Source organism: Dipodomys spectabilis, unplaced genomic scaffold (genome assembly GCF_019054845.1).
Source record: "Dipodomys spectabilis isolate Male_0828 unplaced genomic scaffold, ASM1905484v1 ptg000054l, whole genome shotgun sequence".
In the NCBI taxonomy this organism is placed as follows: domain Eukaryota; kingdom Metazoa; phylum Chordata; class Mammalia; order Rodentia; family Heteromyidae; genus Dipodomys; species Dipodomys spectabilis.
The window spans coordinates 41,136,426-41,147,718 of record NW_024870731.1 but is presented as its reverse complement, the minus strand read 5'-3'; the positions used below and the strand labels follow the sequence as shown (position 1 = coordinate 41,147,718).

The following is an 11,293-nucleotide window of genomic DNA, read 5'->3' as shown; positions in this document are numbered from 1 at the left end:
TTGGCTCAGTGGTAGAGTGCTTGCCTCGCATGTATGAGGCCTTGGGTTCGATTCCTCAGCACCACATAAGCAGAAAAAAGCTGGAAGTGGCGCTGTGGCTCAAGTGGTAGAACGCTAGCCTTGAGCTGAAGAGCTGAGGGACCGCACCCAGGCCCAGAGCTCAGCCCCCACAACCGACCAAAAAAAAAGAAAACAGGAGTCTGACACACTATCTTTCTTACCGAGGAAAGGCTGAAGTGAACAATGTGGGCTGAACCCAGGGAAGAGGACCCAACACAATTTTCTAGTACTGGGGCTTGAACCCAGGGCCTCAAGGTCCCATTTGGCTTTTTGCCTTGAGGTTGGCCCTTTACCACTTAAGCCACACCTCCATTTTCTTGCCCAAGGTCTTTGAACAATGATCCTGATCTCAAGCCTCCTGGGTAGCTAGGATTACAAGAAGAGCCATTTGGGCCGGGCTCAAGAATCTTTAAACTACAGTATTTTCAAGGAAATACATCTATCTTTGGTGAATGTGCATACTTACTTGAATAGGTAACTGGGGCTTCCACTCAGGTCATGGGCATTGTCCCTTAGCTTTTTTTTTTTTTTGGGGGGGGGGGTCCGGTCGTGGGGCCTGAACTCTGGGCCTGGGCGCTGTCCCTCAGCTCTTCAACTCAAGGCTAGCGCTCTACCACTTGAGCCACAGCGCCACTTCCGGCTTTTTCTTTTTTCTTATGTGGTGCTGAGGATCAAACACGACCTCAGGCATGCAAGGCAAGCGCTCTACCACTGAGCCACCTTCCCAGCCCTGTCCCTTAGCTTTATCACTCAAGGATGGCGCTTTACCACTTGAGCCCAGCTCCACTCCCAACTGGTGGCAAGAGTCTCTAAAGCTTTCTTGCTTAGGCTGGTTTCGAACTGGGATCCTGAGACCTCCTGCCTAATGAGTAGCTAGGTTTACAGGTGTAAGCACTGGTACATCTTTCATAAACTAGTCTGCTCTGGACTGTAGTTAAATTGTGTGGATACTGCTATTTCAACAGGCTGTAAGCATCATGTCTGACTGAATGCTGCATCAGTTATTAGAGTATAACGCGCCTACACAGTAAGCACTGGATAAATGTCTGCTGAATGACCAGATGATTCCCAGGATGCGTCAGGCAGCTAGAGTCCAGACACAGGGACGGGGGGAGGGGAGGTAAGCTCCCTAGGCTTTGAATCTGAAGACTGTTCAGCAGTCAGCCTACACATCCCGCTTGTGTACAGTACTGAGCCCATCTTCTCCCAACACAATCACAGCAGTCAGACAAAGTTAAGGAGTTTATTAGGGAAATATGAGAGGTACAGACACCCCAACTGACAGAAAACTCGGCAAATGTCCCTTTCAAGCCACACGAGGGCCTGGCAGTGACCTTAAACAAGAAACTGGTGGGCTGGCAACATCGTTCGCTGGCAGCCACACCGCCAGGACTGCCCCCAACCCCCACGGCCCACCGCGGCGGGGAGGAGACCACGAGGACTGCTGATGGAGTCAGTGCAGAGGCAATGAGAGCGGTAAGGAAAATCTGGAAGTGAGAAGTGCGAGGAGCTGCACAGAGTCCCAGGCTTCCGGCTCAACCCCTCAACCACATTTAACAATAGCTTCATGAAACGTTACTCAAAAGGTACAAACCCCTAATGCTGTTTCCCAGTCCCCCACGCCACATCACACTCCCCGATGTACACGGCAGCGCCAAAGGCCACACTTTTGAAAAAAGAAAAAACGAGAAAGGCCTGTTGTCATTGCGGAGAGGAGGAGGGGGAGGGGCAGAAGCTGCCGGGCCCCGCGCCGCCTGTGATCCCAACAGCAACTTCTCAGCAGCTCCGCACAGTTCTAGGTGAGAGTCTCACCTTTCGTCACCTGTCAAAGGAAAGCTGACATGGAGATCTACTCAGAAGTAAAGGCATCCATAAAAAACAAAACCAAAAAAACTCTTATTTTAGAACTCAAGAAATGGAAAACAAGACAGATAGAAGAGTCACAGACTTAAATCCATACATCGCCAAGCCTGCTTCTGCCCCGGGTTCATTCCACAGGCCTGGCGGCTTGCCTTCTCCCTCAGCCCTTGCCCATGGTACTCACCCGGGCTTCAATGTACTCTATTCTCCGCTCAAGGGCTGTCAATTTCTCATTTAGTGTTGCGAGTCTTGAACGGCAAGACATATCTGGTAAAAGAAGACTCATGTTCAGGATTATCTTCACTCCAGACACACACGTACAAAACATTGTTCCCCTGAAGAGGAAAGATTCACAGTGCAGAGCACACCTGTGGACACAGCGAGGTGCTTACAAGTATAACTGACTATCCCACCAGCGACGGTAGGCAAGAACAGTGACCCCCCGAAAAGACTTCCACACCCTAACACCTGGAACTTGTGAATATATATCATACCTGGGAGACTGCAGCCATCATCAATACTAAGGAACTGAGATCCTAGGATTTATCTTGGACTTCTTGGCAGGTTTAATCTAAATCCAAAGTCCATAAATATAGACAGCAAAGGCACAAGAAGGCTTCAGAGAAGAAGGGATCAAAGGTTTGAAGCATCTCCAGGTGCTGGTGGCTCACGCCTATAATCTTAGCAACTCAAGAGGCTGAGATCTGAGGATTGCAGTTCAAAGCCAGCCCAGGTAGAAAAGTCTGTGAGACTCTATCTCCAAATAAACACCAGAAAACTGGAAGTGGCACTATGGCTCAAAGCAGTAGAGCACTAACCTTGAGTAGAAAAAGCTCAGGCAGAGTGCCTATGCCCTGAGTTCGTGGCTAACAACAACAAAAAAGGTTTGAAACATCACAGGGACTCAACTTGCTACCGTTGCATTGAAAGGGGGAAGGCACAGTAAGCCAAGGAATGTAAGGGACCTTTAGAAGCCAGAGGCAGACATTGCAGTGATGCAGCCGTGAGCCCAGAACACCTGTGGCCTTTAGAAGCGAGAAGAGGCCGGAAAGGCTCCCCTGTGAAGGCATACAGCGACCAGGGGCCAGATTTTTTTTCTTTTTAGTGCCAATTTGGAGGGGTTGAATTTGAGAACTCACTCTTGCTTTGCCTTTTTTTTTTTTTGGTCCAGTCGTGGGGCCTGAACTCTGGGCCTGGGCGCTGTCCCTCAGCTCTTCAGCTCAAGGCTAGCGCTCTACCACTTGAGCCACAGTACCACTTCCAGCTTTTTTTCTTTTTTCTTATGTGGTGCTGAAGAATCGAACCCAGGGCCTCATGCATGCAAGGCAAGCGCTCTACCACTGAGCCACCTTCCCAGCCCTTGCTTTGCCTTTTTATTCAGGGCTGCCATCCTATCGCTTGAGCCACACCAGCATGTGCAGTATAATCTGAGAAACTCAATCTCTAATTAATCAGCAAGATGCCAGACTGGAAGTGTGGAAGCCTCAAGTGGTATAGCACCAACCTGTGAGCAAGCAAGCAGTTCAAGTTCGAGCGCTGTTCTGACAAAAAAATAGTTGGCTGTACTAAAGAGTTTGAAGAGAGGGCTGGGAAGGTGGCTCAGTGGTAAAGTGCTAGCCTAGCATGCATGAAGCCCTGGGTTCCATTCCTCAGTACCACATACACAGAAAAAGCTGCAAGTGGTGCTGTGGTTCAGGTGTTAGAGCAAAAGAGGCTCAGGGACATTGCCCAGGCCCTGAGTTCAAGCCCCAGGACTGGCAAAAACAAAAACAAACAAACAAAAAGTTTGAAGAGAAGAAACATGACAAGAGAAAGCACATACAGGTGCGCCTTGGGATGGCCCACTGCCCACTGGGAGCTGCCGCTCCCTGGCCCAGCAAGTGCCAGACACACGCTGCTAGCCTGGGAAATGACCAAAACTCAAATTCTCAAAGGTTTTTAGGTTGGGATTATAGCGCAGTGGTAGAACACTGGCCTGGCATTGTGCTATGTGTATTACTTTCATACCACAATGAAATCAATGACGATTCTTTCTAACTGCAGGGCCAAACAACAACAAAGAAATCCAATATCCTGATTCCATCTGGGAGAAACAGCCCAAATCTTCCTCTTCCTTTTCCAATTTTCTTTCAATACCTCACCCCTCAAGTGTCTTTTCCTCTGCACACTTCTCTATTTGTCCATTTTTTCCAGCCACTGTATTGTTACAAGCGAAAAGGGCACCGATGGCAGCAACTATGTCCTGCTACCTCCTCCAACACTGCTGCTCAGCCACATCACACATAATGACTCAACACTAAGCGAACAACTTTCCATCTCTCCCCTGGCTGGTTTGCAGAAGCGCTACATCGTGCTACATGCACATCTGCCTCAACTTCCATTCACTCTGTGCACACCTTACTTACCTTGCCTGTCTAAACATTCAAGACTCAATTCAGCAGGGTGCAGTGGCTCACACACTTAGCTCATCAGGATTGCTATTTAAGGTTAGATGGAAGGAAAAGTTCATGAAATACCATCTTAGCCAATAAAAAAGGTTGGGCACAGTGGTCTACACCTGCCATCTCAGATAAATGGGAGGTGTAAATAGAAGAGCCAGGCTAATGAGACGATAACAAAAGCAAGAAGGACTGGGAGCATGCCTAATAAGTCAAAACCATGAGTTCAAAGCCCAGTACTACCAAAAAGAAAACGAAAGGAAGGAAGGAAGGAAGGAAGGAAGGAAGGAAGGAAGGAAGGAAGGAAGGAAGGAAGGAAGGAAGGAAGGAAGGAAGGAAGGAAAGGCTGACTCTCAATTTCAATATCATTTCTGAGGATTGCAGTTCATAAGCCAACCCAGACATACAAATCCAATAACCAGTTAAAAAAAAAAAAAAAAAAAAGCTAGACATGGAAGTGTGGTAGAGGGCCAGCTGTGGGTGAAAGTCAAGTGAGCAAGAGGACCAGAGTTCAAGCCCCAGGTAACAACTACTATAATCTAATTTTAGAATATTCTGAACATTGCTGAAGGAAACCAAGTACTGTCAACCTCCATTCTGCCTTCCCTCAGTCCCTAGAAACAACTTAATTTGCCGGGCGCCAGTGGCTCACGTCTGTAATCCTAGCTACTCAGGAGGCTGAGATCTGAGGATCGTGGTTCAAAGCCAGCCTGGGCAGAAAAGTCTGTGAGACTCATCTCCAATTAACCACTAGAAAACCAGAAGTGGTGCTGTGGCTCAAGCAGTAGCATGCTCACCTTGAGATAAAGAGCGCAGGGATAGCACCCAGGCCCAGAGTTCAAGCGCCACAACCGACAAAAAAAAAAAAAAAAGGAAAGAAACAACTTAATTCCTCTACTGATCTCTCTGTTCTGGTCATTTTTCATTCTTTTGTGGTATTGGGGATCAAACTCAGGGCCTATGCATACTTGGTATTATACAACTAAACCACTGAGACCCCCTCTTTTTTTCTTTGTCAGTTGTGAGACTTAAACTTGGGGCCTGGACGCTCAAGCCACAACTCCACTTCTGGTTTTCTGGTGCTCAGACTTTCGTGCCCAGGCTGGCTTTGAACCATGATCCTCAGATCTTGGCCTCCTGAGTAGCTAGGATTTAGGTGTAAGCCACCAGAGCCAGGCCAAGCCCACTTGTTTTTAGTCTAGTCTTATTTATCTACTAGTACTGCTTCCTCTAACTCCCAGTTCTAGCCTGCACATAAGCACTCAGCACCCTGCCCTTTCCATCAAGACTGTTCTTCTCAGTATAATTTTTGGAAGCATAAAAGTACACATTATGTCTGCTATTCAATAAGCACAAGAATAATTTCTTTGACAACCTGTTATTTCCCATGAGGAAAGATACACCAAAATTACAGTGGAAAGGGAATGGGAGAGAGAGGTCCTTCCTTCCTGAACGTCTGTTCTGTTCTACTGTCAATCTGGTAATGAGTCAGAATCCAAGACTGATGCTATAGTACCAGCACACATGGATAAACACTTCCAGGAATATAAAATGCTCAACTTCAGAACGTCATTCCCATTGCAGAGCCCATTAAATATATACTGGTTCACGGACAGGGACATAGTTCGGTGGTAGATCATGAAACCATGAGTTCTATCCTCAACACTGCAAATGGGAACAGGGCAAAACATACTTTTTCAAACAAAAACACTGGAAATATTTTATGTAAATTTCATCTCAATTAAAAACTTAAAAAAAAAAAAAAACACTGGGAAGCTGGGCACCAGCTCAGTATCACAGATCCAAGCCAGCCTGGGCAGATTAATCCTCAAGACCCAAGTGATAAAGCATTTAGAATTGTTCCCCATTCTGAGCCCACAGCATGAGCCCTCTCTCTGACAGCTATCTGTGGGTCTATACAAAGAGTCAATAGTTTACTTTGACTCTAGAGCTCTTTGAAAAGGGCAGTGATCCTACAATCCTTACCCTGACATAGGGTAAGTTAGTCACCTCCTTTGTTGATAAAGATTGCAACTGGTAATAGTGGATTCACAATCTGTGGTTTTGTCTTTCAGTGGTGGAAGACCACCTGAATCTGAGGATTTACAGGCAGTAACACAATAATCACATCCAACACTAAGCCCACTCTTGTACTTTGGATTTAATGAAGTTTCTACAAAATACACACACATAATAGGCCTTTATTTTTAGACTTCTCCTCTTAATTCTAAAGCTAGCATATGCAGAAAAGTGTAAAAATGTTGCTATCTGGAAATACCTGGTTTGGGCTGTGGATGTAGTCCAGTGGTAGGACACTTGCCTAGCATACATGAGACCCTGACTTCCATCCCTAGCACCACAAAAGACAAGCACAGTGCCTTCTATTCTATATTCTAAGTACGTAATAAAGGGCTATGGTCATTAAAAAAAAACAACAACCATAAATACAGCTTGACTTTTGTGATCCTAACTATGTGTCATACACTGTGAACAAGGAATAATAAATGTTGGCTGCGTGCTGGTGGCTCAAGCCTGAAATCTCTAGCTATTCAGGAGGCTGAGATCTGAGGATCACATTTCAAAGCCAACCTGGGCAGAAAAGTCCCTTATCTTATCTCCAATTAACCACCAGAAAACCAGAAGTGGCGCTGTAGCTCCAAGTGGTACAGCACTAGACTTCAGAGCTCAGGGAGGTGGGCACCAGTGGCTCACGCCTGTAATCCTAGCTACTTAGGAGACTGAGATCTGGGGACTGTGGTTCAAAGCCAGCCCACGCAAGAATACCCGTGAGACTTTTTTCTCCAATAAAACCACTAGAAAACCAGAAGTGGCTCTGTAGCTCAAGTGGTAGAGCACTAGCCTTGAGCTGAAGAGCATAGGGACTGCGCCCAGGCCCAGAGTTCAAGCCCCATGACCAAAACAAACAACAACAACAAACTATAGAGTTCTGTCAGAAATTCAAGACCTACCTTTTTAGGTGTGACCTGCAAGTGTTTGTGAATTAAAGATTTTGTTTTGTTTATGTGGATACTGGGCTTGAATTCAGTCAGGGCTTAGGTGCTGTCTCTTAGCTTTCTGGCTCAAGCATAGCACTCTACCACTTGAGCCAGAGCTCCTCTTCTGTTTTCTTTGCTGATAATTTGTCTGCCAAACTGGCATCAAACTTCAATACTCAGATCTCAGCCTTCTGAGTAGCTAGGATTACAGGCGTGAGCCACAGGGTTCAGTTGAATTCAGCTCTCATGGAGGCAACTAGCATAAGCTTGTGGAGGTGCTAAGCCACCTATCATGCCCTGGGCTGCCCAGAGCAATGGGCTAAAGACCATCAAGCAAGGACAGAGGAGTAGATCAGATAGTTGAGTCCTAGAAAATGAGCAAAAGCCAAGAGTCAGATACTGAGTTCAAGTTCCTGTCTGAGACAAAAGAAGAAAAAAGAAACCAGAAGGCAACCTGTTTGCTCTATCGTCTCTGCAGACATGCAGAGAAGATAAGAAGAAAAACACAGGGGTCTCTAAAATCTTTAGAATTTTCTGAGGACAGACAATGTGTCTGGGAAAGAGAACCTAAGTAGTTACAGCATACTACGACCAGGATATTAAAGACCATGGACCGGCTAAGAGACACAGAAAGAGAAAAGATGCTAATTATCCCTCCTCCCCCAAAGATCACACTGGATTCTTCCTGTTACATTGAGAATCCCCCCTCAGCATCCAATTCATAAACCTTGCATCTCTTTTGAAGACATTAACAAAAAATGTGGTGCATATTATTAAGATGATGACGCTGAAGGAGAGTCAGAGGCCATCTGACTTTGAGTCTAAAGGAAAGTCTGACGGTGCAGATGGTCCTGCTAAGAGGTCCTTATCCAGAAAAAGGGGGAGGATTAAAACACCTGTTACCTGTCTCCTTAGGAATACCTCAGAGTAGGGGAGCATCACATCTGGTGCTGATAGGTGTCTATTGACCTAGTGAATTACAAAGTTTGATCACAATCTTATTGAAAGTGTTCTAGAAATTGTCAATGGTTTAGGTGCAAATCAGCAGCTCACGCCTTGCAATCCTAGTTACTCAGGAGGCTGAGATCACAGTTCAAAGCCAGCCCTGTCACGAAAGTCCATGAGACTCTTATCTCCAATTAACCAGAAGAAAACCAGAAGTGGTGCTGTGGCTCAAGTGGTAGAGTGCTCGCCTTGAGCTGAAGAGCTAAGGGACAGTACCCAGGCCCAGAGTTCAAGCTCCATGACAGACAAAAAAAAAAAAAAAAAAAGTCAGTGGTTTATGTAGCCATGGTGTCTGAATGCCCTGAAACTGTATCAAAATTGTTTTAGAATTCTGAGTTATCCAATAGATAATATATATAGTTTTCGAAAAGAACACAAAGAAAGCCAGGCGCTGGTGGCTCACACCTGTAATCCTAGCTACTCAGGAGACTGAGATCTGAGGATCTTGGTTCAAAGCCAGCCAGGGCAGGAAAGACTGTGAGACTCCTATCTCCAATAAACCACCAGAAAACCGGAAGTGGTGCTGTGGCTCAAGTGGTAGAGCGCTTGCCTTGAGCTAAAGAGCTGAGGGACAGTGCTCAGGCCCAGAGTTCAAGCTCCATGACCGACTAAAAAAAAAAAAAAAAAGAACACAAAGAATTATAGTCATACTTTGCAAAAGGAACAAAATAACCAGACAGATTCTTTTTTTTTTGGTCGGTCATGGGGCTTGAACTCTAAGCCAGGGTGCTGTCCCTCAGCTCTTCAGCTCAGGGCTAGCCCTCTACTACTTGAGCCACAGCGCCACTTCCGGTTTTCTGAATAGGTAAGAGCCTCACGGACTTTCCTGCCCGGTCTGGCTTTGAACCCCAGATCTCAGCCTCCTGAGTAGTTAGGATTACAGGCGTGAACCACCGGCGCCGCGGCGCCAGGCAGATTCTTGATGCTCTTTGCTTGGTGCTGAGGCTATGGCTTCAGGATGTCTTGCTTTTGTATAGCGACAGTATTAAGCTGCGACTCTCAGCTGTAAGCAAGCAGGAGTCAGTTGGTATGACAAGTGTTTGAATTACTTTTTGGATTTTTCTGCTTATGTGGTGCTGAGGAATCGAACCCAGGGCTTCATGCATGCAAGGCAAGCACTCTACCACTGAGCCACCTTCCCAGCCCAAGTGTTTGAATTACTTTTTGTTAAACGTGGTCTACTTTTAAATTTTTTTATTTATTTATTTATTTATTTTTGGTCGGTCGTGGGGCTTGAACTCTGGGCCTGGGCGCTGTCCCTCAGCTCTTCAGCTCAAGGCGAGCGCTCTACCACTTGAGCTACAGCGTCACTTCCGGTTTTCTGCTGGTTTATTGGAGATAGGAGTCTCACGGTCTCTCTTGCCCAGGCTGGCTTTGAACCGCGATCCTCAGATCTCAGCCTCCTGAGTAGCTAGGCGTGAGCCACCAGCGCCCGGCTCTTTTAAATTTTTTTAAAACAAATTATAGAACTCACTGTCAGCAAAACTTTAAAAAGCCACGGCACCACTGGAAGTACAAACTCCTTCTGTACAAGCTCTGTGTTCGACAGCCTATTTTTGGAATACTTAGAATGTTGACATTTTTTGAGGTTAAACAGTGTTAGATTAAAAAAAAACAAATTCTAACAGTGAGGTTTACAGTCCTAGTTCTTGGGAGCTGAGGCAAGACGGCAGGCCGGGCAGCACAGCGAGCGCAGCCCAACACCAACACGAAGCCTACCACCGTCACGCAGCGTCACGCACCGGCGCTGCTGTTTCACTCGAGGCTGGCGCTCTATCGCTCGAGCCGCGGCTCCACTTGCAGCGCTTTGCTGGTTAACTGGAAATCAATGTTCCACAGGCGTTCCTGCCGGGGGCTGGCTTTGAACCACAATCAATCCTGGCCTTGCCTCCTCCGGGGCAGCTCAGGTCGGCCGACCCGGGCCGGGCCTCCGCTAGTCTTAGTTGCCTCCCGTTGCTGCCTTCACGGAACCCAAGCACCCAACGCCAAAACGATCACGAGGCGCCGCGTCTCCAGACGCCTTCCCTGGGGCCGTCGGGCCGGCGCCGGCGGTCGGAGACGGAGCGCCGCGCGCGGAGGAGCGAGCACCGTCACGCCGCCGGCGCGCAGGCCCAGCAAAGCCCCGGAAAAGCCGTGTCTCCGCGGAACCCGGCCGCGCCCCGCCGGAAGACCCGGGCCTCACCCCGGACCTCGCGCCCGCCCCGCGGCGCGCGCTCGCCGGGACCCGGAGCGAACGGCCGGCGCCTGACCGACGAGGGCCCGGTCTCGGCCGAGTGCGGCCCGGAAGGGAAGCGGGGCGCAGAGCGGCCGCCGGAGGGCGGCAGGGGAGCCCCCGGCCGAGGGCCAGGCCTGACGAGGGGCCCGCGGGGCGGGGGGCAGCCGCCAGCGGGGGCGCGAACGCCGGGCTCCGGGAAGCCCCTCCCCCGAGCTTCTCTCCCCGGTCCCGCCGAGCGCCCGACGCCTCCCTCCTCCCCGCCTCTCCGGCTCCCTGCTAACCAAACGAGTTGAGAAAGTCCGCGATCTTCTTGATGCTGCAGGTGATGAGTTCAATGTATTCCCGGTTCGCCCAGTCCTGGTGGATCTCTCGCTGCACGGGATCCTCCTGTCCCGCCATGGCGGCCGCCTGAGGAAGAGCGACTGCGCGTGCGCCCTGCCTCCGCTGGCCGCCAGCGCGCCTGCGCCGTCGACCCACACCCTTCCCCGCAGGTCCGCCATTGTGCGGCTTTGTGGTGCGCAAGCGTGGTATCACCAGCGGTCTTCTCAGTTCCTCAAGCCTGGGAAAACAGATGCCTCCGCCCAGGCCCGGGAGGTGAGGTCGGAGTGCGCATGTGCCGGGCGCCGCACTCCCACGCCGGTTCCGGTGTTCTGGAACTGAGGGGGCGCGTGGGCATCCCATCCCCCCACACAGTACCCAGCCGTGGTGCTTTGCCCCGT

The 11,293-nt window shown here is 48.9% G+C and overlaps 1 protein-coding gene across 1 annotated transcript; it reads right to left on the bottom strand.

Moving 5' to 3' along the window:
• Positions 1–1,289: 1,289 nt before the first annotated feature.
• Positions 1,290–11,006, bottom strand: Brk1 (BRICK1 subunit of SCAR/WAVE actin nucleating complex). Its single transcript, XM_042680163.1, has 3 exons — positions 10,856–11,006; positions 2,105–2,187; positions 1,290–1,882 (listed from the first exon to the last, which is right to left on the bottom strand). The coding sequence occupies exons 1-3, from the start codon at positions 10,971–10,973 to the stop codon at positions 1,856–1,858; spliced, it is 228 nt and encodes a 75-aa protein (XP_042536097.1). The 5' UTR covers positions 10,974–11,006; the 3' UTR covers positions 1,290–1,855.
• Positions 11,007–11,293: the final 287 nt, after the last annotated feature.